Source organism: Syngnathus acus, chromosome 10, assembly GCF_901709675.1.
Source record: "Syngnathus acus chromosome 10, fSynAcu1.2, whole genome shotgun sequence".
NCBI lineage: Eukaryota > Metazoa > Chordata > Actinopteri > Syngnathiformes > Syngnathidae > Syngnathus > Syngnathus acus.
Genome location: NC_051095.1, coordinates 9,324,222 through 9,346,328, shown reverse-complemented (window position 1 = coordinate 9,346,328; position 22,107 = coordinate 9,324,222). Strand labels below are relative to the sequence as shown.

Genomic DNA, 22,107 nt, shown 5'->3' with positions numbered 1-22,107 from the left:
TTTTCATGTAAAGTTCAAGTATTCTAATCCTAATATTACAATTATTTTGTATTGTATTTTTTGTCAGATTGTATTTGTATTACGGGTCACGTTATATTTTGTTTTTTGTCATAAAATTAAAACTTTTTTGTGTGGCTGTTTTTCATAAAAATGTTCAGAAAAGTAGAACTTTATTCTTGTAGTATTTTTTACATGATTATTTATCATACCATGGTTTATTCAACATGTAGTAGTGAGTGGCTAAGCTGAAAGGTCTTCAGTTGCTGTTTTTTTTTTTTAGATGTTATTTGTGCGGTCTGTGATTGAAACCATGACTTCGCCTCCTCCAATTTGCTAAAAGTTTATTTCATTTGTCACCTGTAGCAACACATTTGTCTGCTGTGTTTTATTTAGGGAAAAGTTTATCATAGCTGTCATACTTTCAGGCGTTTTTTTCCCCGACATTTGCTCAGACCACACAGCTTCGCAAATGCGAATGCTCTCCAGCTCGTTCCCGCAATAACAAAATACAACAGTCATGGAAAAATCCAAACTGTGACTAGAAACCCATTGATTTAAAAAAAAAAAAAATTATATATATATATATATATATATATGTTGCCTCTCCCATCTTGTGGTGAGTATTGAAAAGCATTACGATTCTTTGACGTACTGTAAACAATTCCAATGATAGAATTTTGAATATGAACTACAAAATGGCTGCTTCACTTTGAGGAATAAAAGTGAAAATGTTTATTGTATGTTTTTTACGGGGATTGCACCATGTTTACGCAACAACAATACAGAGGTGTCAAAAATCCAGTCTTGTCGTTGGATTTTCATAGATCCGCAGCAAAAACACAAACGCAGCAGTCCACCACCCAGAACACGAGGAAGGCCGAATAACAGCATGCAGAAGAACAACATCCTTGTTGTCGGATGCGATATAACTTCGTATATATGTGTATCCACACGCCAGTGCGGCGGCAGCTGATCAGCCCGAGGCTGTGCTGTGTTCAAATACCATCGCTAATGGAGACGTTCACGCAGGTCAATGCGTTGACATTAATCTCGTTTAAAACGGTCTCAGCGAAGGCGTCGTAGCTAATCCGCGGCTCAGGCTGGGTGTCAGGTAGTCAGTCGCTCCTAACTGGATTAAGTGACGCTTCAATCTGCCCTTCAAGAGCAAATTATATGTCATTATTTACTCAGGTTATTTAATTGCATGCAATGCGATTGTCTAGAGAGGTAGAAAAGGGACGCAAGGTCAATTGGGGAATGGGAATTCTAACACACATTTGCATTCCTTTTTTGCTGGGGCCTTATCTTCTGGAATTTAGCACATCACCTACAGACATTACCATGGTTTTGTACACTTGGATGAAAATGCTATGTGATGTATTTACCAAGCACTTCTATGTTATAGCGTTGAGTGCATCATCTAATATAGTGATCCCCCTTTATCGTGGGAATTACATTCAGACCAAGCTGCAACACTGTGACGAAAAAGAACATATTAGTAATAATTGACTAGCTAATAATTTATTAGCCTTAATTTTCACTCAAAAGTGACGATGTTAGAGTGTTTTATAAATAATTCATTTTTATATTACAAAAATAATGTTAGCTTCAATGATACAAGAAAAAATGTCAGAATAGTATTACGATGAATGAGTCATTATTGTTTTGGTCATTTCTAAGTGTATGAGAACAAATCATAATAGTAGAATTAAGGATAATTTTAATTTTATAAGTAGTAAGTAAGAATATTACCAAAATAAAGTAAATCATTGATATTTAATCATGCAAATGTAATTGGAATTTTATGTAGTAATTTTAAGTAGTAAGTAAGAATATTACCAAAATAAAGTAAATCAAATTATTGATATTAAATCATGCAAATGTCGTTTGAATTTTACGAGAAAAAAAAGGCCTGAAAATAAAAGGTGATAAGATAAAGTGATAAGATAAAGTTTTAATACTTTTAACGCTGTGGGGGGGAAACGTCAGAATATTACCAAAATGTAATTTTGAATAACAATATAAAGTTCAAATTCAGTTTATGAGAGAAAAATAAGTGAAAGTGAAAAATACATTTGAGAAGTTGTTTACATGCTGCCGTTTTGGTTAGCAAATGACTTTTTCCCCTTCAAATTTATATTTATTTGTGGACATGCATGACCTTGAGATCCAAAGTACTTTGACGGAAGATGGTCTTTTTGTGAATTAACACTCTCCAACTTTGGTTTTTAGCTAGATGTTCTCCCTGCTTTACAACAAGTGTGTGTGTGGGGGGGGCGATGTTAGTAAGTAGACGAGGAGGTGGGTTAATTGTTGGCTGGATTCTTGGCAGGAGGTCAGCGCACACAAGATTTATTTGGTGTTTGCCATTTGTCACCTTGACCCACAATCGTTCTGCAAACACAGCAAGTGTGTGTGAGTGTGCGTGCGTTTGCGTGTCGTACCTTTTCCCAAACAAGGGGTCAAGCCGTCAACCGTGTGCCCGAAGGGGAAACCATTTTTCAGGCGGCTTTGATTTGTCCGCTGAGTAAGTTGGCTAGTATGCTTTCAAAGTCCAGTAGTCTGCGGTGCCGGCGAGACCACCACAAAGGGAGCTAATCCCCTCTATCGCAGCCAGCGCAAACACATTAGCCGCACAATATCAACACACTGCTCAAGAGCCCCCCATTGACAAATCGGGCAGAGATTTGCCTGCCTTGGAGCCGCCGCGTTCTTTTTACCAGCCAATCGCAGTTGCTCTGGTGTCAAATGGAAATCATAGTTAGGTTACATTATACAACACCCAAATCTCAATTTCAATGATTTGGGGATATTGTGTGAACAAAAACAAAACAGAACCATTTCCAAACTCTATTCAATTGAATACACAACAAAGACAAGATATTTAATGTTCAACGTGATTGGATTTTAGTCGTCAACAAAGGTAGGACAAAACTAGATCAAATAATCTGCTTCATTCTCATTCCGTGAAAGCCAAATAATCCGCTTCATTCTCATTCCATGAAAGCAATATGAATCAGAAAACCATGATTAGACTAGTTCAAATATAACTTTTCAATGTTTGTGTTGGATGCATGCCTTTAAGTTGTCCACTTAGTCCTTCTTTAGTTAGTCCTATAGTTTCTTCTAAGTGGAGGTCACACAAACAGGCCGTCTGACTTATATGACTGCCCCCCACCCCCTAACCACGGACATTTTGCAAAGTGATCATAGTACGTCAAAGAGAGAAAGAAAATCTTGTTTCTTATCCCGTGAAGCAGACATACTAACCACCATGCTGCCCTTACTGCCTCTACATGAGCAAGCATTCCGTCCTTGCAGGCCACCAGCAGCTCCATCCTGGCAGAGCTGATCTCCTGAGAGAACATCACTCAAAGCTACAACGGGCGAAGGGACGGCAGGGATGTCCTCCCAAGTTCCATCACACGACTCCCAGCTGTTCTACGCACCAGGCTGGGCCATGGGGGGGCGTGTGTTTGTTTAATGCTCACAGGAGTTCCATTAAAGCCCCGACTCCCCTCATTTAGCAGTGCCATTGCCACACAAAGGCCGGGACCCTGGGAAGCGGCGCATTGCAAGGGACACCAATTACGGCAGCGAGGACACAGGCCGGCTTGTTCGTGCTCAGGGACATGTCACGTCGCAGGAGCGCCCTCCCCGTCAAACCCATTGACCGGAGTGCGCACACAGGCATCTTAATTGGTGTTGGGCAAACACATTTTGTCACAAAGTTGCAAAGAGAAGCTAAGTAGCTGAATGTTCACATTGTCCAACCCCTGACCCGAGAGCTTCGTGGGTCTTTTTTGCCCCCGCCCCCACCAGAGCTACTACCGCGTCGAGACATCATTATGCTCCATTACTTTGAGTCATCGTCTCGGACTCGTCGTGATACTTCTCACCCCCGTTTATTCACAAGCCTGACCATTTCCACAAAAACACTTATGATAACACACATTCGAAGTGCAGTGGTTTAATTGGGTACGTCGTCAAGTTTGTCACCTAAAGCATGAAAACAAAGGGAAATTCCATGAATCCATTCTTTAAAAAGTAAGAAAATGTTTGAAGTGTGATTGAAGTCTTCATGTATCGCCACTCAAATCTCTGTTACTGGAAGATATATGACCCGGTGACATTGATTCTGTTCGTTAGCCCATCTATGGTGTTTTGCTCTAATTTTACGCTAATCTGACTTTACTATGGAGTTGTAAATATAAACCGGTAGGTGAGTCACAGAAAATAGGTTGCCCTAAATGTCCTGCGATAGGCAGCGGGGAATCCAGGCAGAGCGGCAATTAAAAACAATATCCCCACAATGAGCATCAAATCACAAAAATCATCCGAGCTGCCCTCCTCGTCTCACCGACCCCTCCTCGAGCCCCCCGTACTGACCCCTGCTTTTAAAAAGGGGGATTTGGTGAAGCGGGAATCACTTGACATCATTAGTTGTGGAGAGCAGCCACCATGGCGGGGTTGCTTGTCTTGCCTCATGAAAACATGTGTCGCATTAGCGGCGCGGGGACCTAGGAAGAGACCTCGGGCGAGAGGTCGACGCGAGCGTAAACACGGAGAGGGCACACAACGTTGTCAAGCGGCCTGTGTGGCAGAGCGTACGCTAATGGGCCCGCTAATCAACATGACACTTTTAGGTGAAATCCAGTGAAAGAAACCAAAGTTTCAAATAGAGAACGTTTACATTTTTATATTATGAGTATTATGCAAAAATCTGTTTCAAACTCAAAAAAAAAACTTGTAAAGTATATGTGATATGTAAAGGTCAATTATTTACAGTCTAACCTTTTCTTCCAAATGCACTGCCGAGGTGTCTGATCAGGACTGACCGACTTCTCGGCAAATGTGATTGGGACATCCCTCCTGATCATGCATTTACTTTTACGTACCATTCTGAACCCAAATTGCAATGTTTGACACCCCTGCCTTAAACACACCACCAGCATCAATTGCAGCAAGAACAACAGCAGCAGCAGCAACAGTTATTGGAAGTGTTTGTCATCTTGAATTGACACTCAATGTGAGCAAGAGCGTCCTCTGTCAGATACCAGGTGACACAGCTCATTAACTTCTCCTTTGCTGCCATTCTTTGGTCTCCTCATTGTCTTGAGATATGACATGAGCCATTGTTCACTGTCGAGTTTTTCCACCCTCCTCTTTTCTCTCGGCCAACCCCCTCAATGCTCCCCTTCTGCCCCAGGCCCGTAATTAGTGCTTCGCGCTGGGCGTACTTTCTCACAGGGCTATGACACAATTAATCAGCACTTTCCCACCAATGGACAGCAGCCACATGATTCAATGGAGGACGCATTCTCAACTTGTGTTTGTTTTTCCACTCGTGCGAATATCGGGGATGGTGAAATCATGTTTGAATAACATTCTGTGATTGGAATTGAAGGGCAGCACAGCGGGCAAGCGGTTAGCACGCCTGCCATCTTCATCTTTCCTTCGGATGGATGGTATGCTAGCATGGCCGTTTTGAGCTACTCGATGTCAGCTAGAAGTTCATGCTCGTCCCAGACAGAGGGCGGAAAGAAGAGTGAGAACAAACAAACAAACAAAAAAAGCAGCCAGTGTCTCAACTGGACCTTTTGGCTACTTTGGCCGCCTTAGAGTGCCTCGTTGTGCGAATGCATGTCGATGTGAGAAAAGTGGAGGAAAAAAAATAAATGTGGAGAGTGCAGGGTAGATTTTCACAAATTCAGTTGATAATCTTTTCTGAAGTGTGGAATTTACGAGAACTATTTTCCCTTGAAAGACCCGGATACGAAAGGCACTGTTGGTTGGCCTGCTGTTTTGATTAGCAACAAAATCCAACAGGTTCATTGAAAACACTAAATAAATGAATACATTTCTACAAATACAGCTAGATTGCCATTTAAATCTGCCTTTGGCCGTCATGGTGACAAAAACCTTTTGCAAACTCCTCAGGCCGAGATTCGATCCCACAACCTTTCAACTGTGAGGCAGACATGCCACCCTCGAGTCCACCGTGTAGTATAACAAATCCCTTTTGAAAAGGATGATACCTTATCATTTTTCAAATGACTGAACCAAGAAGCGACAGCCCAGAGTGGTCAGCACATAGAGCAGCTTTCACACATACATTCACATCAATGGACAATTGAGTCTCAAATGAGCCCAACAGGCGTGCGTTTGAACCGAGTGACATTGTGGTTTGCATTATAGCTGTTATTGCAAAGTCCACCGCATCGGTCTGCGTTTTCCACCAGTGCTACAGAGTACATCCAGTAAGCACATTGGTAATCCTGTAAAAACACTCTTTACAATCACACACACTGTCTCCTCAGCGACGATGCCACGGCGGTAAAAATAAAATAAAATAAAATAACATTAAAAGGGAGCAACCATAAAGCCATGAGTGGCCACGCTCCTGTTTTGACAGTAAATGACGAGTTGTGAAAAGTCGAAACTGAGCTTTGTTTGCTTTGGAACGTATCACTTCGGCTATTTTTTTATTTTTTTTGCTCACCTCCGCTAAAACTCGCGGAGACAAATCTTGTTAAAAGCAAAAACATTTCTGTTGGCACAGCTAATTGTTAAGTGTGTGGTGGTGACGACCGTCTTTTTCTCACTCGCCCTGTCCGCGGCTCATACTGTATCCATTGTGTGTGCCCTAATAATAGAATCTCAACCAGTTGGCAAGCGAGGCTACATTTAAAGCTTGAAAGAGAAAGAGAGGGGGTCCATGTTTCATTTGGAAGTGATTGGGCCCACTGATCAAAGGTGGAGTCAGAGAAAAGCCTGGCAGGAGGTTTACGCGCGCACACACAAGAAAAGAAGAAAAAAAAATGGCGTCTCCCCTTATTGGTTTAAATGTCAATATGCACTTTTTGACACACTTGGGTAATCCTGAGGTATGCCTATGAGGGGGAAAAAAAACCCATCGGAGGAGTTTCCTTCTTTCTGTTATTTTGGTGAGCTTTGCTTCACTTTGTGTCAAGCTGACTCGCATTGTACATGAAGCACAAAAAGTTTGGGATATTGAGCTACTAGGTGCAAATTTAAATGAAGTTCACGTGTAAATATATATGTTAGTCTTATTCAGAGATTTAACCCAAGAGCCCTTCTTCCTCTTTTTCAATTAGCATATTGTGCATTTCCACCTATAGCGCCTCTCGAGCTTGTGAGAGATGCCTGACCTGATTCCTTTTCTTCCATGAAGCCTAATTCAATTTTCAAACAAATAAAGTCCGTCTATTTATTGCAAATGCATCCTACTCAATGTTTCATCAAACTGATAGAGTTCACTACCAATCCACTTTTAATATAAAAGATTGATTTACAATGTCGGATATGATTAAAAAAAATTTTTTAGGCACTTAATGGGGTCAACCGACATTGTTGCTGGCTGGCTTGATTTAACACAGAAATTGATTTTGGGTTAGGGTTAGGGTTAGGGTTAGCCCAAAAAAAAAAAATCCAACTAAAGTCAAAGTATTTTAAATGTCTAGATTGTAGCGTACAGGTTTGGAGGTGATGTATATTAGTATTTTATTTAAATGTTTTTTTTTTTTAATATTGATTGTAAACAACTATATTGTAGCGTACAGGTTTGGAGTTGATGTATATTAGAAGATAACAGTTTGTATGTTGTTTTGTAATGTGATAAGAGGTGGATTAGGTCGCTTACTGTAAATAACCGCTGAAGGCCCAAGTCTGAAACTTACCGCCCGCCACTGGGAAAATATGGTTTAGTAGCTCATAGACAAGATGAAAAAGACAGAGAGAGGGACATAAAACATTCCGAAAAGTCTTTTCTGCTTTAACTCCACCATCGGAGACAAGCTCTGATCTATCATGTTGGCAGTGAATCATCTGCTGTTAAAAGTTGACCACACGTACCCGTCAAGGTAAGCGGGAAGGGTGAGGTGGGGGGTCTCCGGGGGGGTCGAAATGGAAGGAAGCAACGCTGGGAATTCAAACCCAAAGTATTTTTTTCTTCCCTTTTTTGCCTGGCCGTGGCATCATCATTCAGTGTGACGGTTCCTGTAAACAGAGTTCGGGAAAGCATGCCGCTGCGCATTCCTGCAGCACCTTTCCTAAAACATGGAAAAATGTCCACGCCGTTTGTGTGTTTACAACAAAAAGAAGACTCTGTCCTTAGCAGTGTTCCGAGGTTAGCAAAGCGCTAATCATCTCGGTATGATCTCGAAATATTCGAGCAGTGGTGCCATCATGCTTTTTAGGACTAGCCTCGGTTTTGAATGGGTCGTTTGTCAGGAGCACCGCACAAAACTGCAAACAACATGACACATTTCAACGCTAAGAAGAGAGGGGAACTTTGGTTTGCTGTGATTTCCAAATTGGATCTCCGCTTGAAAATGGGGCACTGCGAAAAAACTGAGACTGCAGATTGTATTGCAGCATCAAGAACTAAGGCTGTAAACTATGGATTTTATCCATGAAGACATTGTGGGCACAGACAAAAACCAATAGGGAACGTGAGCTGGGATTAGACCGCCGTGAGACAGGTTAGTGTTACCCTACTGATAATGCCGCAATAGCAATTCCATCAAAGTGGAGACTGTGGAGCATGCAGACTCATGGGATAGCAACATGGGCCTCTTTTTACCTGTTTAAGATAAGGAGACACCTAATTTGACAAAAGGAGGCGACTGCGGGCAACAGGAAAACAATGCTCGATAGAAAATGGGTTGTCCTGTTTTATCCTTCGTTCATTACCCCAACTTGAAATCATTTCTTCTTTTTTTCCCCCTTTTTTCTTTATTTTTTTTTGCAATTTATTGCAAGGTTAATTAGAGGGTGATTAGGTTGATTACCTTATAAACACAGAAAACATTGCATTATTTTAAGTTTGACTAAGTTCACTAATTGCATGATATATAAATATATAATATATATATATATATATATATATATATATATATATATATAAATATATAAAGCTGACTTTGACTTTGACTTTGATATAACTGGAAAATATGAAGCATAAGTAACTGAGTAAAAGTAAGTAAGCAACTTAACTGAGTGTTTAAACAGAAGCACAAACCAAACATAAACATCCACTTTGCCTTTGTGAATACTTCCAATTGATTGAGCCACTCAAAATTCAGATAAACACAACTTGTAGCGCAAACCAAACATTTCAAACAAAGTAAGCATTAACCAAACTTCATACTTTGGCATTCAAGTCTATTTCTTACCAGTTGCGCGTGGCCAGGAACTGAGGAGTCTCCTTGGGTTCTTTTCTTCTTTGCTTTCTCTGTTTAAGCTTTTCTTCTTTCACTAACAGGCTTTCTCTTGTTAGTACCCCCAGCTCACATGCTGGTCTGTAGGCAATATGGCTGTCAGTGGCATCTGACAAAGTTTTGTGAATTGTGATGTGTCTGTTTTTTCTCTGCCCCCTACAGGTCTGGAGGTGGACTAGTGGATATTTTGTCTGAATGATCTCTGCCTCTGTTTGTTGACATGACAATGGGAGATTGTGGAACGTAAAAGCACAGCATCAAGACCATAAAGCCAGGAAGAAAAAATATATCCAAGAGTTAATTGTAGGCAGCAAGAAAACTTACAAATTTTATCCATGAGGAGACTGTGGGCATGTGTCGCAAATCGTGCAAACATCGGTAAACATTTGTCTTTTATAGAGATTGCTAGAATCCCCTCCACCAAAACTTAGTTTGCAGAACCCACTAGTATTTATTTTTTATTTTTATTTGCTCCGGACACCCGTGTCAGCAACCAACACAAACATTAGTGCACATATCTTGACAAAAGTGTCACGAATACGTGTTTGACGTTGAACTGGAAGTTGTCCATTTTGGTTTGCCAATTTTTTAACAACTTTATTTTCAGTAGTAGCCCTTGCAAAGTTAGAAAAAAAACCCCACACCAATTTCACCGATTATCCTGAGATTTGATGGACATGTCTATCATAAGAGGACGTACAAAGAAGGCCCCATATCCGAAACTGAAAAGGGAGTTGGCCATTTTGGTATGAAGAAGCCTCTCTGAACAAATCCCAACCTCGGAATGCTACTAGGAGATTCACCCAGTTGATCCCAAGGACCACTGTCTTGCAATAAAAACATTGACGTCACTGATTTAAAATATAGTCCTCATTTTATTAACAGAGGCCAAATAAAACTTAGCACATTTTATTTACAAAGGGGAGGCAATAAATATCTTAATAATAGTCATAAAATTATTTTTTGCTTACATTTAAAAAAAAAAAAGATCATAAATGTGTGTGTCATGTTGTTAGTAAAGTTGCCAATAGACAGGTGAGTACACATTATTGGACAGAGAAGGTGGCAAAGTCACTAAAGGAGCGCCCCATTAGAAAAAACAAAAAGAACAGAAACCAGGAGGTAGGGCTTCGTCACCAAAAAGAACAACAACAAAAAACCTCTGGAGTTATTTATGGCAAGTCCAGTAGTGCGTCTGTGATGAAGGTGGAAGACGTAAAACTGGGTAAAAAAAAAAAAAAAGAATGCTGTGTGAAATATTGCACTCAAAGCAACACAGTCATTCTGGTGGCACTGTTCCGCCTTCTTCCTCCCGTCTCCATGGCGTCCTGTTTTAGTGGAAAGTATGGCATCCTTGTCAGGGCGGGGTAACACAAACAAGATTCCAATAAATCCCACTTGGCTGATTTTTATGGCGTTGCGTCACCTCCTGGCTTGACGGTCAACAAAGACGCTGTCCTCAAACGTTTCCTCCGTACATATAAATAAGACGGCAAGACGCATCAAGTAGAAAAATAAAAATTTGTTCTTTCAATACCAGACTGTCCATGGAGTGTCCGCCCTCCTGAGTGCTGTCAATCAATCCATCAAATAACCCATCAATCAATCAGTTCCTCCTGGCTTTTAGCCGGCGGGCTCGCCGCGTGCGTGTGGTGACGGGGGTGAAGCGAAACTCCTCCAACCGGTCCTCGCGGCCCTTGGGGTCCCGCTTCATGAAGTGGACCTCCTGCTGCCGCTGGGTGGTGCGCGAGCCCTTCTTGGGCCGGCCCTTGCGGTTGAAGCCCAGGTACCAGCCTTTGTACTTGGCCGAGACCAGCGCTGTGTAGTTGTTCTCCAGGAACTCCTCCACAAACACGCACTCCTGCTTCCTGCCATCGGGCTGCCCAAAAAAAAAAGAAAAAAAGAAAATATATTAAGCACGAATTAAAAAAAAAACAATCTTTCCAGCTGTTACTGATGAGTTTTTGTTCATCATATCCTGAAAATGTATTGGACTTTTGCTGCAAGAATATAATTCATACTAATACTGTTGGCCTCCAGAGTTAAAGTACACCTACATTTACGTCTCTATGCTAAAGAGACATCCAAAGAGAGACTAAGGGCCGAGAAAAAAAACTGAGTGCTACTGCCAATTGTCGAAGACACGCGAACTAACGACTACAAATAAGTAGAACGTTGGTTCTAAGGAGAACAAATATATCTGGAGGAGACTAAGGGCAGCGAGAAACAAAACACAGAACAAGTTGATGCTAACAAATAACAACGTAGAAAAGCCACTGCGTTTGCTTTGTATTTGCTTCTCAGGAATGACACGAAGGGCAGCAATAACCGAAGAGTGCTGCGGCTAAGTGGAGAATGAGACGCGCTAATTCACGAAAAGGACAGCGAGGTTCTCCACCATTTACTTTTCTAGACGGAGAAAACACACTCCATAATCTTGTTAACAGAATGTGTGCTGCAATTGACTTTTGATTTGCATTGTAATTGAAACCAAGCAAAACCTCAATGCCCGCCCTTCAATTGCAGGAATGAAACAGCATTTGATGGATGATTTGCATGAGAAATAAATAACGGTAGGCCGCTACTGTCTTACCCGGCACGCAAAACCAGAGACCACCTGTCTTGAGCAGGTGACATAATTGCATTCCTCCTAAGTGATCATTAGCTGTGCGGGTGCATTGTGGCCATTGCAGCGGCTAATTGAGTGATCCAGTTACGTAATGGAGCAACGGGCCCAGAGTAATCAAAGGGGTTTTGTTTTGAGTAGGGGGACCGGCCGGATTACGAGCTCCCTCTCGGAAATATCCGTTTTGGTTTGACACAATTCACACTCACCCTTCCGACAATTTTGCCCTTCTCGTTCATGCAGATGTAGTGTTGGCTTTCGTTTCCTTTGATTCGGATGTGGCTGCCGAAGGTTTCTGTCTCCACCACCAGAAGAGCTGAAAAAAACACAAGAGAAACAAACATTAGGGCTGTCAAATGAAAGCAAATTGATCCTTTTACATAAATACTAGCACTTTGAGGTTTGTTGGAAATGTAAAGTGCATTATAAAGAACATTTATTATTATTATTTGTATTATTAAATATGACGCTGGGATGCAAATTTTGCCTTTACAATGATATTATCGCACAATTTTATTTTATTTTTTCCAAAGAGGGATTAAAGGCAGAAAGAAACTGGAGCGCTCCAGCCAAGTGGCAAATGAAACACTCCGTATTCGCTGAAGGGAAACAATCGTGATCTGAAATGAAACTACAGGCAGCAAGAAGATGCAGCCAAGTGGAGAACAAGTCATGCTCACCAAACATGGACGCAATTAACACTGTGATTGAAAGTTTTTTTTTTTTATGGCAAATCATCGTTTCAGGTTAAGATGCATGCTAAAAACCAATAGCGGCTCTAAGATGACACAGCAGTAGTCCACTCCCAGGACGCATCCCAGTCGGTGGCTCTTTCATTTTGTGCGCCCCCTCCCCACGCACACACACACTCTCTCTCTTTCCCTGTTCCCCCTCTCTGACGTTAACCCCCGCGAGGTGGCCCTTTGTCTGTGGCGGGGGCCCTTCAAGCAGGGCTGCCAAACATTTGTGCAGTGGTTATGTGCCCCCCCACCTCCGCCGGATTAGGTTTCAAGTCTGCCTTTAGTCTGTGCTCACTCAATCAAAAAGTTAAGATGATCCATTTGTTTAACACACAGGGCAGCCATTCAGGACAGAATAGGCCCCAGGGACGGGGATGGGCTCCCCTTGCCTTCAACCTCCTGCTAGCCTTAAACTACACGGGGACAAATAGGAAGATGAAATGAGCCTTAAGCCACTGGAAGTTTAGATTGCTAGGTTTTTGTACCGTCTGGATTCCTTAGTGCTTCTCCAAGTGGGGTACGCAAGCCCAAACTTCAGGGTCCACAAATATTCTTGCACCATAACAAATACAAATGATTGATGAATGAACAACTTACAGCCCTTTAAAGAACAGGACATATAGAATTGACGAAAAAAAGCAAAGACATTAATGAAATGATGATTCAGTGACTGTTTTGGTTTGTAACATGTCCCAAAATAGGAAAAAAAAGAATGATTGCATTTTAATTGGTATGTGGGGTCGCGTTGGAAAAATTACAACCTGGAACCAAAAATACTAACAGCCAAAATACCCGAAGGCCTCAATTTTTTTTAATCTTTTTATTCCAAATGTCCCCTGTTCTCTGCCTGTGTGTGTTCAGAAACAAAGGAGACATTAAGTGAAGCTTTGGCCAAACTTAACGGGATCCTCTTGAGTCGCTGTCCGCTGAGCCGCGCTAATTAAGCGTAAACTAGCAGCAAATCAATGTTGTCATAGCAAGTGGTATTAGGTTGACAAAAGGAGGGCATGCGGTGCCTTTATTGACGCCGTGTAACAAAAAAGGAAAAATGCAATTCTGTGATGCTGTCTGATGCTGTCTGTCTCCTCTAGTTGCTTCTTAGTAAAGGCAAAATTAGTTCAGACAGGAGACTAAGGGCCGCAAGAAAAGAGAGCACCTCAACCAAGTTGAAAATGAATCAGCGGCAACGAAGGAGGTCAGGGGTCTCCCGTATTTACATCTTAGTAAAGAGATCAAGTCAATCTGAAGGGAGACTAAGGTGAGAAGAAAAGGGAGGCAAGGGGAGAATGAGACAAGCTAGCAACGACGGAGAATGGATTTACTCATGGATTTACTTCTAAGTAAAGATCAGACACATTTTGTCTGATAGGAGACTAATGGCGGCAAGAAAATGAAAAACTGCAGCGGAGAACACATAGCAATAATGGAGGACAAGGCTGTGACATATTTAAATCTCACCATAGCGATAACCTTTATCCAGAATGAGACTAAGGGCAACAACAAAACATCTTTCCAGATAAGGGCACGATCGGGACCTGCTATCATTTTGAGGAAAATCACCTAGTGGGTATAAACCCATAGTTGGTATAATTACATCAGAAGACAATTTTGATCCTAAAGAGAACTCAGGGCAGTAAAAAAACAAAACAATGGAGCACTTCAACCAAGCTGATAATGAGACAACACCAACGACAATAGAAAAGAAAGTCTGCCGTATTACCAGTCAGTCAGGACACATATTTTATTCGATGGAGACTGAGGGCGGCAAAAAATGCCACTCCCGCCAAATAGACTAAGACATGCTAACAAACAGCAACAACAAGGGAAGAAGAGAACAAGAGTCTCCTAGATTTACTTCTTGGCAAGGAGTAAAAGGATTATCCAGGCGACTTAGGTCAGCAAGAAAATTGGCTGCTGCAGCAACGTGGAGACTGCGGTGTTAATATAACGTAGGCATTTGTGTATCATGATCAGTTTTTAATCAACCATATTTGTAAAGCGACCACTTTACCGTCTATGGCAATGCAAACACCCAAAACAAGAGGAACAAATACGACGTTCAACATTGAAGATAATGATACCAAATGACCTTTTCCTCAAATATGATTCCATTGAGACGCCCATCTTACAAGTAAATCATTAAAAAATGTGAATGTAGCATAACAGTATGAGCAATATGGGCCACGGACATCTTTTGACCCCGACTGTCAAAAATGGAGGATAATGTTCCAGATTGTCGATATTATCTGTTTAAAAGCCTCGCACTGCCACCCGGGTGACAGAGTAGCATGGAGGAGCATGGCTTCCTAAAAATAACAAATATAGTCATTTGTGATAAGAACAGCGCAGCACATGTCTTCTTGGCGACTGAAGGGCGGTGTAAGTGCTGGGAGTTGGCAGGTGCCAGGTACCGCAGCTGAACGGGCAGACGGGAGAGGACGAGGGGGCGACGCACAACTGGCAAGGCTTCCTCGCAAGGAGAAAAAAAAAAAAAAACAGGATCTGCTTCCACTCAAGCTCCAACAAGCAGCGAGGAAGCATTTTTTTCAATGCTGCTGTTTCCCAGAGTCAGCTGTTGTGAGCTGCTAACCATTTTAGCATGCGTGGTAGCATATTTGCTAGCTGACGTTCCACCTCATTCCGACCTGGCTAAGTCATACCATTCCATTCCTGTGCCGTGGGTGGTGATAATCTATTTTAGAAGATTAGTTTACTCCGTTCTTGGCTAGCTATTAAGATTCTCACGCTAGTTTCTGAAATATATCAACTTATAATAGCTAGCTACAATATACAAATATACTGTCCTGTACAGTTTGACGTGTGGGTGAAATGCACAGGAATTCTCCCATACCATACTTGCCCCCATCATCTCCGTTGGCGTTGACTTTCTTCCCGAGGATCTGCACGTGCTTTCCCGTGGTCCTGCTGTACAGCTGGTAGATGCGGACCTGCTTGCGGCTCAGGTCGTCCGGGTTCCTCGTGTGGTTCTCAATGTAGATACGGAAGTCAGGAGAGCTCTGCTGTGACTCCTGGAGCAAGGACAAGGAAGGATTTTTTTATTCTTAGCATTAACTTGCATCCACTTCCAAAATCCCTTACTGGCGGGTCTTGTTTTTTAAACAGCATCACAATGAATATAATGTTTTATGTTTGTTAGTGGTGATTTAGGTTTCTTGCTGCTTAATTACCGAGATGGATGTCAAGTCTGATCCCAGCCACGTTATTGTGCAAGTAGTGCACCTCAGCCAAAACAATAATCATCATTAAAAAAAAAAACACACAAATTTCAAATTAATCTATTTTTTTCCCCAAAGCAATATGTAAAAAATATCCTCAGCAATTAACTCACAATAATCATGAAACTTGATTAATGGCCCAGACCTAGAGCGAATGTTTTTTTAAACAAGCCAGGAAAAACGAGCCACGTGTGGGACTTTAGTACTTTCGGCTTTTACAAGCAGCTAACTGCTGGACGTGTTGATGAAGTTTGAAAGAAAAAAAACAAGTGCTGCGCCTGAGGGCCATGTTGATTTACCTGCATTTCCACCACTAGCAATTATACACCTGAAGTCGCACTATCATCCAAAAAAGATCCGCCCGTAGGGTCGAGTATGCTCCATAAATTAACAACGGTGGCAAAAGGACTCAAACTATTACTTACTGTCTTTGCTGACAGTTATATACAATAGCTGTCAACAGTGCAGAAAGTAAGGAACTCAAGATACCTGAAATATAGACATACGAACTACAGTCACTAAAGTATTTGAGGCATCCCGCACGGAAAACGCAGTATGGAAGAAATCCACAAGGCCATCACCGAAGGCGTCACCTGTCTGATGTTTACGAGTCACCTTAGACCCGGTGTAAAAAATGGGAAATTGACGACTTATTTCGCAGGGGCGGCTCCGTCACAAGCGCGAGCGAGTGGGCAAACGTATACTTTCGGAAGCCCTGGAATCTGCAGCGGGACCTTGTTTCCACAGCTGTACGCCGGCGGTAATTGCACGGTAATGGCTCCTTACGTGGCGGTTCTCAGGTGGCTAATTACATACGCATTACATACCCCGAGCTCTCTTGTTGTTCTAACCCAAGACGATTAATGACATCCAGCGCAAGCCATGGGAAAGATGGCAGCCGTGCTACGACGACTCCTTAAAAGTCCGAAAATTTGATGTAAGACTCACAAGGTAGCTAAAACAATAAGTTGTTGTTTAGATTGACTAAAAGACTAATAGTTTTTATCTGTACAAATGAATCAACAACATGGAGTGAAATATGTCAATTCTTTCAATTGGTAATGTGTTCCCGATACATTTTCTGAGTCTGACCCCCAGTTGTGTCAAAAGGTCACCGTCCGGAAATTATTTTTTGCATTGTGCCAAAATCTGGCATCACCTATTTATCTGATTGCACTTTCAATTTTGGGGGAGTCTGTGTGTGAGGCTAAAACTAAACCAGCAGCTTTTTTTTACACTTTATGTTGAAAGCAGTTGTCACTGATGGACTATTCTGTACAACAAAACAGACGGTGGTACGTATGATGTGATTGCAGGATGCCATGTCTCTGCGTCAAAGCACACACTGTCATGGCATAATCTCATTTTTCTGACTTGTGTGTCAGTGGCGATAGACGGCGTCATATTCTCAAAGGTGAAAGGTTGCATTAGGGATTGGTGTGGTTTCCAAATGTCAAGATTCAGAGCCTGTCCCCATTTTTTGGGGTGGGGGCACTCGATAGCTCAAAAGCAAACATGTCATGATGAGTCAACAGGTTTAACAATACGATGCCATGACACATTTCTTCCCCCGCTTTCATGTCAAAAGTTGACAAGTTGATCCCTGAAACGTGGATCAAGGACATAAAAAGAGGAAGTTCGAGGAAGGATCCGCCGCAGATTAGCAGCTCACCAGGTGCGGGGGAAACTTGGTGCAGTTTATACAGAACAGTGGAAAGGTGGAAAATTTCCAAATGACGGGGCGAAAGGGGCTACTGGTTTACGTTGGTACTAAAACCTTCGCCTCGTACGAGCCTATTTCACACTGAGATCACGCATAATCACTAAATTTTTTACATTTTCGATGTTCCACGCCAATCACACATCACTACTACTATGCGTACCCCAAATGACTCAAGAATTAAAAGCTCACCGATTGAAACAAAAGTTCCAATTCATAATAAATAATTTAAAGCATCATTTATTTTGTGGAGCCCCATGCCACAGCTTTCGGCCCCCATTTTGCACATTAAACATATCCAAGAGTCTCCTCAGCAAAGACAAAGATCAGTATCATCTCTCATCAACCCTCTTAAAGTGAAGCTTAAAAGTTGGAGGAAAAAAAAAGAAGCCCGCTGAGGGACTTATCTCCCATCTGGCCATCTCCAAACAAACACAAAGGTGTGTTTTGGTGCAAAGTTGCACTTCTTGTCACGGGAAAGGCAAAAGCGGCCAACGCGGCTGAGCGGCGGCGCTTTTTATCAGGCCGCCGTCTCCGCGACTGCCCCCCCCATTCTCGGTCTTCAAAGACCACTTGAAAGACGATACTCTGCCGACTTCAAAAGCTGGAGGTGATTGGTCGCATCCATCTCCACGTTAACGCTTTGACAGCGGCGGGGTCACGAGCACGACGACGGGCAAAGACGGGCGCATCAAGCGGGACGCCTTACTCATCACCAATGTTGAATGGCAAAATTAGAACCTGTGGGGAAGTCATGTTTCGGCCTTTCTGTGACTCTTCCAGTCCCTCCATTGTGACCTGCTGCTGATGACGCTGTATCGGTTCAGTGGCCGCTGAGGGTAACGTTACTCAACATGGCCGCCTTCAGATTGATAATCACAATATGTATGTTTTGAACAGCGCTGAAACATACAACACACGTTTTCCCAAATTTTGAAAAATGTCCTCGGCTTTTTTTGAAATGGAAAAGTAATAAAACGTAAAAACCCCAAACTGATATTTGGGGGGATTATATTTGTAATAAGTTTGACCTCACCCGATTTTGGCCTTTTCTCTGAAAATACGTTTGTGAGCGGAACGTTCGGGTTGTTGCCGCATTGTGACGTCACAATTGAGCTCATCTACATTGTACCGCCTTCACATTTGAGTTTCTTTGATTTGGAAACTAGGCTGAGAGAACATCCGCCATTTTCAAGTGACAGCAAAATGATCTGTCCAGAATGACACTCAAACCCAGAACCTATGCGAGGTACAAACCTCTGTTGCACCATGCCGCCCCGCATGATGATGCACGTTACAGTAAATGCAGGTTTATATTAAAACATAACACGTTCTGGCTTGTTTGTTTCAACGTCACAGGTCATAACTCGGTGCGGGAGAAGCCCACCAGGGTGCGGGCTGTGTGTGTGTGTGTGGGGGGGGGGGGTGTCAAATAAAAGCGTTGTAGTACACCGGCATTCTCCCGACGCTGACCGAGCGAGTCATTAGGTGCGCAGACGCCTGCTTGTGCTTACGGTTCAAAGTGAGACGCCGCTCGTAAAACAGGGCAAAAAAGAGAAAAAAAAACAAGCAACCTCCCTTGAAAAAATAGCAAAGCATCTGTTCAAAGAGGAGCTGTTAACCCCCCCCCCCCCCCTTCCCAGTTTGGAGTATCTGTAAAAACACAAGTCACGCTGCTAATTGAGGTGCACATACAAGCTATGACACACTTGTGGTTAATTGCTACACACTTTAAATGAGATTTGCAAGCGTGGTCAACATCAACTAGTGCTCATTTTATGCCCGCTCATAATTGAGTCTATGATCATCCTAGTGGGTGCCATGCTCGCCCAAACGCACTCGACATCAATATTATTGTCATCATGCAGAGGTATGTACAACAGAGGGGTCAAAGGTGAAGCTGCATTTTTTTTTGCTTTAAAATGGTTCTGCTATGGGGTTCTTGTGCTTTGCTATGCCAAAAAATGATCATGGGTCAGCGTGACCTGCTGCATGTTTGGTCATAAATTCAATATTCATTTTGAAATAAAAATATGTTTCAAAGAAGAAATGCAAAAAATTTGGAATTTTTTTGTTTTAGATAAAATATGGAATACTTAAAAAAAAACTATGACTTTTTACATTTTTAAAATATTTTTTATTTTCAGTATTTAAATTTTCCAAATAGACAAAAATGACCCACTGCCATAAAATCCAAATATTTTTTCAATAATTTTATACATACGTACATCTGCATTTATAAGACGAAACTAAAACAGTAGGGTCTTTTCTTTTTATAATTTAAAAATATGTGTATGTGTACATATAAAGAACAGAATACAACAAAATATTACAATTAAAAAAATATTTTTCACTTTAAATATTTGAACTTTGAAATAGACCAATGCAATCCGCTGCCTTTAAGTCATACAATCAAAATATAATTTTAAAAATAACTAAATATCAAATTAATCAAAAGAAAACGGTTGTTGTTTTTTATCTTTAAAATTTTTTATACGCATTGTACATATGAAAAATATTTTCCAAATGGATCTTTTTTCTTTTTCTTTTAAATATTTAGTTTGCTTTAGTCACTATTAATCTAAAAACAATCATTTTGAAATTCCTATCAACTGCTAATATTAAAGTATATATACAATATATTCCAATTGACAGTGAATTTGTTTAAGAAAGAAAAACTAAACAAATATTGTGAATTTCTTGAGATACATTATTGACACTGGATCATGTGGATATTTTCTCTTTCGTAACTGATTATTTTTCTATATGACATTTTCCCATAGAAATCATGACAGATCGTTGATGCTTTTCTTCCATTCATATTGATTATCATGCAGTTCATGTATCATGATACTGTTGGTATCCTACGTAGAATATTGCTAGATAATGGGATGTATCATATGCTGACTTTTTTTTGGGTGCGTTTCCTGTCTTGTGATACTATTATGGCCATGCATGATAAGGATATTGGTAAGTTTGGACTCAATTTGGCACCTTCAGTTAGGGAGACCCTGCTTTATTGAACATTTAAAAGCACACACATGCAGTGCTTCTCAAAGTGAGGTCAGCAAAATATTTTGCAATAAACGATGACAGCTTTTTTATTTTTTTCGCCAGTGTTATTGTTCGAAGTGGAGGAAACAGAGGCTTTATTTATTTATTTATTCCAATTTGTTAAGTGTAGCGTGGTAATAACAAACTTTCAGAACTGTTAAATATGTCAAAGTTTCATTTGCAAAATATTAAACTAAATCATTTCCATGTTTACTGCCCCTCCCCCCTTTTTAATACTATATTTTAGTGTTGGTTCTGATGGCGGTGGTTGTAAAGCGAAGCCTTTTTTTTGGGTGTGTGATTGGTGCATCACTACAAAAGCAAAAGAAAGGTGCACGTACCTTTATCTGAAAGTAGAGGACCAGGAAATGTAAACACCTGAGAGGAAACACACACATGTCAGACAAGTGAGTTCAATTCCGCGAGATAAAAGAGCGTTTTCAGCGACTTCTATTGGAAAGAATGCGGATCGTTTTTGAGGTGGAGGTGTGGTGCTGGTGGGGGCACTTACAGGTAAAAGAACCTGGAAGGCAGCGGCGACATCTTGACACCTGCTTCCGCTCGACACACAGAGGAAAGAAGGCGGGGGTGGGTGGAGGGGCGAACCGCCACCACCGCCGCCGCCTTCCTGGAACTCCGATGCGGCTGTCCGTGCGCCTTTTACGCGCAAGGCTCCGGCGAGGAGACGCTTCTTGCGGCGGTGGAGTCCGGCGGTGAAACGCTCACCCGAGGCAACATGAGGCGCTTCCTTGTCGACGATTTATCCAGATTATTTACCAAAAGAAACAAAATCCCACTTTCCGATTGTTATCCTCTCCAAGATGATGGAAAAAATAGATCACAAATTCCCAAAGTGTACCTGACGAGGGGAAGTTCTACACCTTGCACGGGCCATTGTCTTTTTTTTTTTTTTTTTTTTTTATTGTGCAAGTGTCGTCTATTGAAAAAGCGTCCTTTCCACCTGTCCGTGAATTCTAAATATTGTAATAATGAAGAGGAAATCCAAAGGCGTCTGTCAGAGGGCTGAGCTGCGCGTCTGCGGCTGCCCGTTGGGCCACTGTGAGGCTTTTTGCTCGCTGGTGGGTGGAAACATGTCAGCGGTTTGCACCTGATAGGGTAATCCCACGGACCATCAGCACGCTCGGGCTTCCCATCGCGCACAACAAACCCCCCACTACCCCCACCGAAACCCTCCATCACCTCCCTTCTGGGTGATGGTTCACGTTTTTATTTTTTTCCCCCCACTGTCAGTGCAGGGAGTCATTTAAATGCCAAAGCGAATATCGGTGCGATTTTTTTTAACATTAAAAACGACTTATGTATTTGGAACGTGGCATCTGTTGATTTTGTTGCGGTTTTTATTTCACAACAGGCACTATTCTGACTTCAATATACATTCAATGTTAATTTAAAAAAATATTATAGAAAGAAATATGGTTTGTAAGCGATCTTAAAAATGTTTTGCAACCTTTTGAAAATAAACTTTTGT

At 41.6% G+C, this 22,107-nt stretch overlaps 1 protein-coding gene across 2 annotated transcripts; it reads right to left on the bottom strand.

Annotated features, from left to right (window-relative positions):
* Window positions 1-10,094: 10,094 nt before the first annotated feature.
* Window positions 10,095-21,784, bottom strand: fgf24 (fibroblast growth factor 24). 2 transcript variants are annotated; one of them, XM_037262392.1, is made up of 5 exons: window positions 21,130-21,784; window positions 20,960-20,996; window positions 15,469-15,637; window positions 12,078-12,184; window positions 10,095-11,121 (listed from the first exon to the last, which is right to left on the bottom strand). In XM_037262392.1, exons 1-5 carry the CDS (start codon window positions 21,159-21,161, stop codon window positions 10,849-10,851), a joined length of 618 nt encoding a protein of 205 aa, XP_037118287.1. In that variant the 5' UTR covers window positions 21,162-21,784; the 3' UTR covers window positions 10,095-10,848. The 2 variants fall into 2 exon arrangements, with proteins under 2 accessions (XP_037118287.1, XP_037118286.1); XM_037262391.1 differs by having other exon boundaries at window positions 15,460-15,637; window positions 21,130-21,779.
* Between the last annotated feature and the right edge of the window lie 323 nt (window positions 21,785-22,107).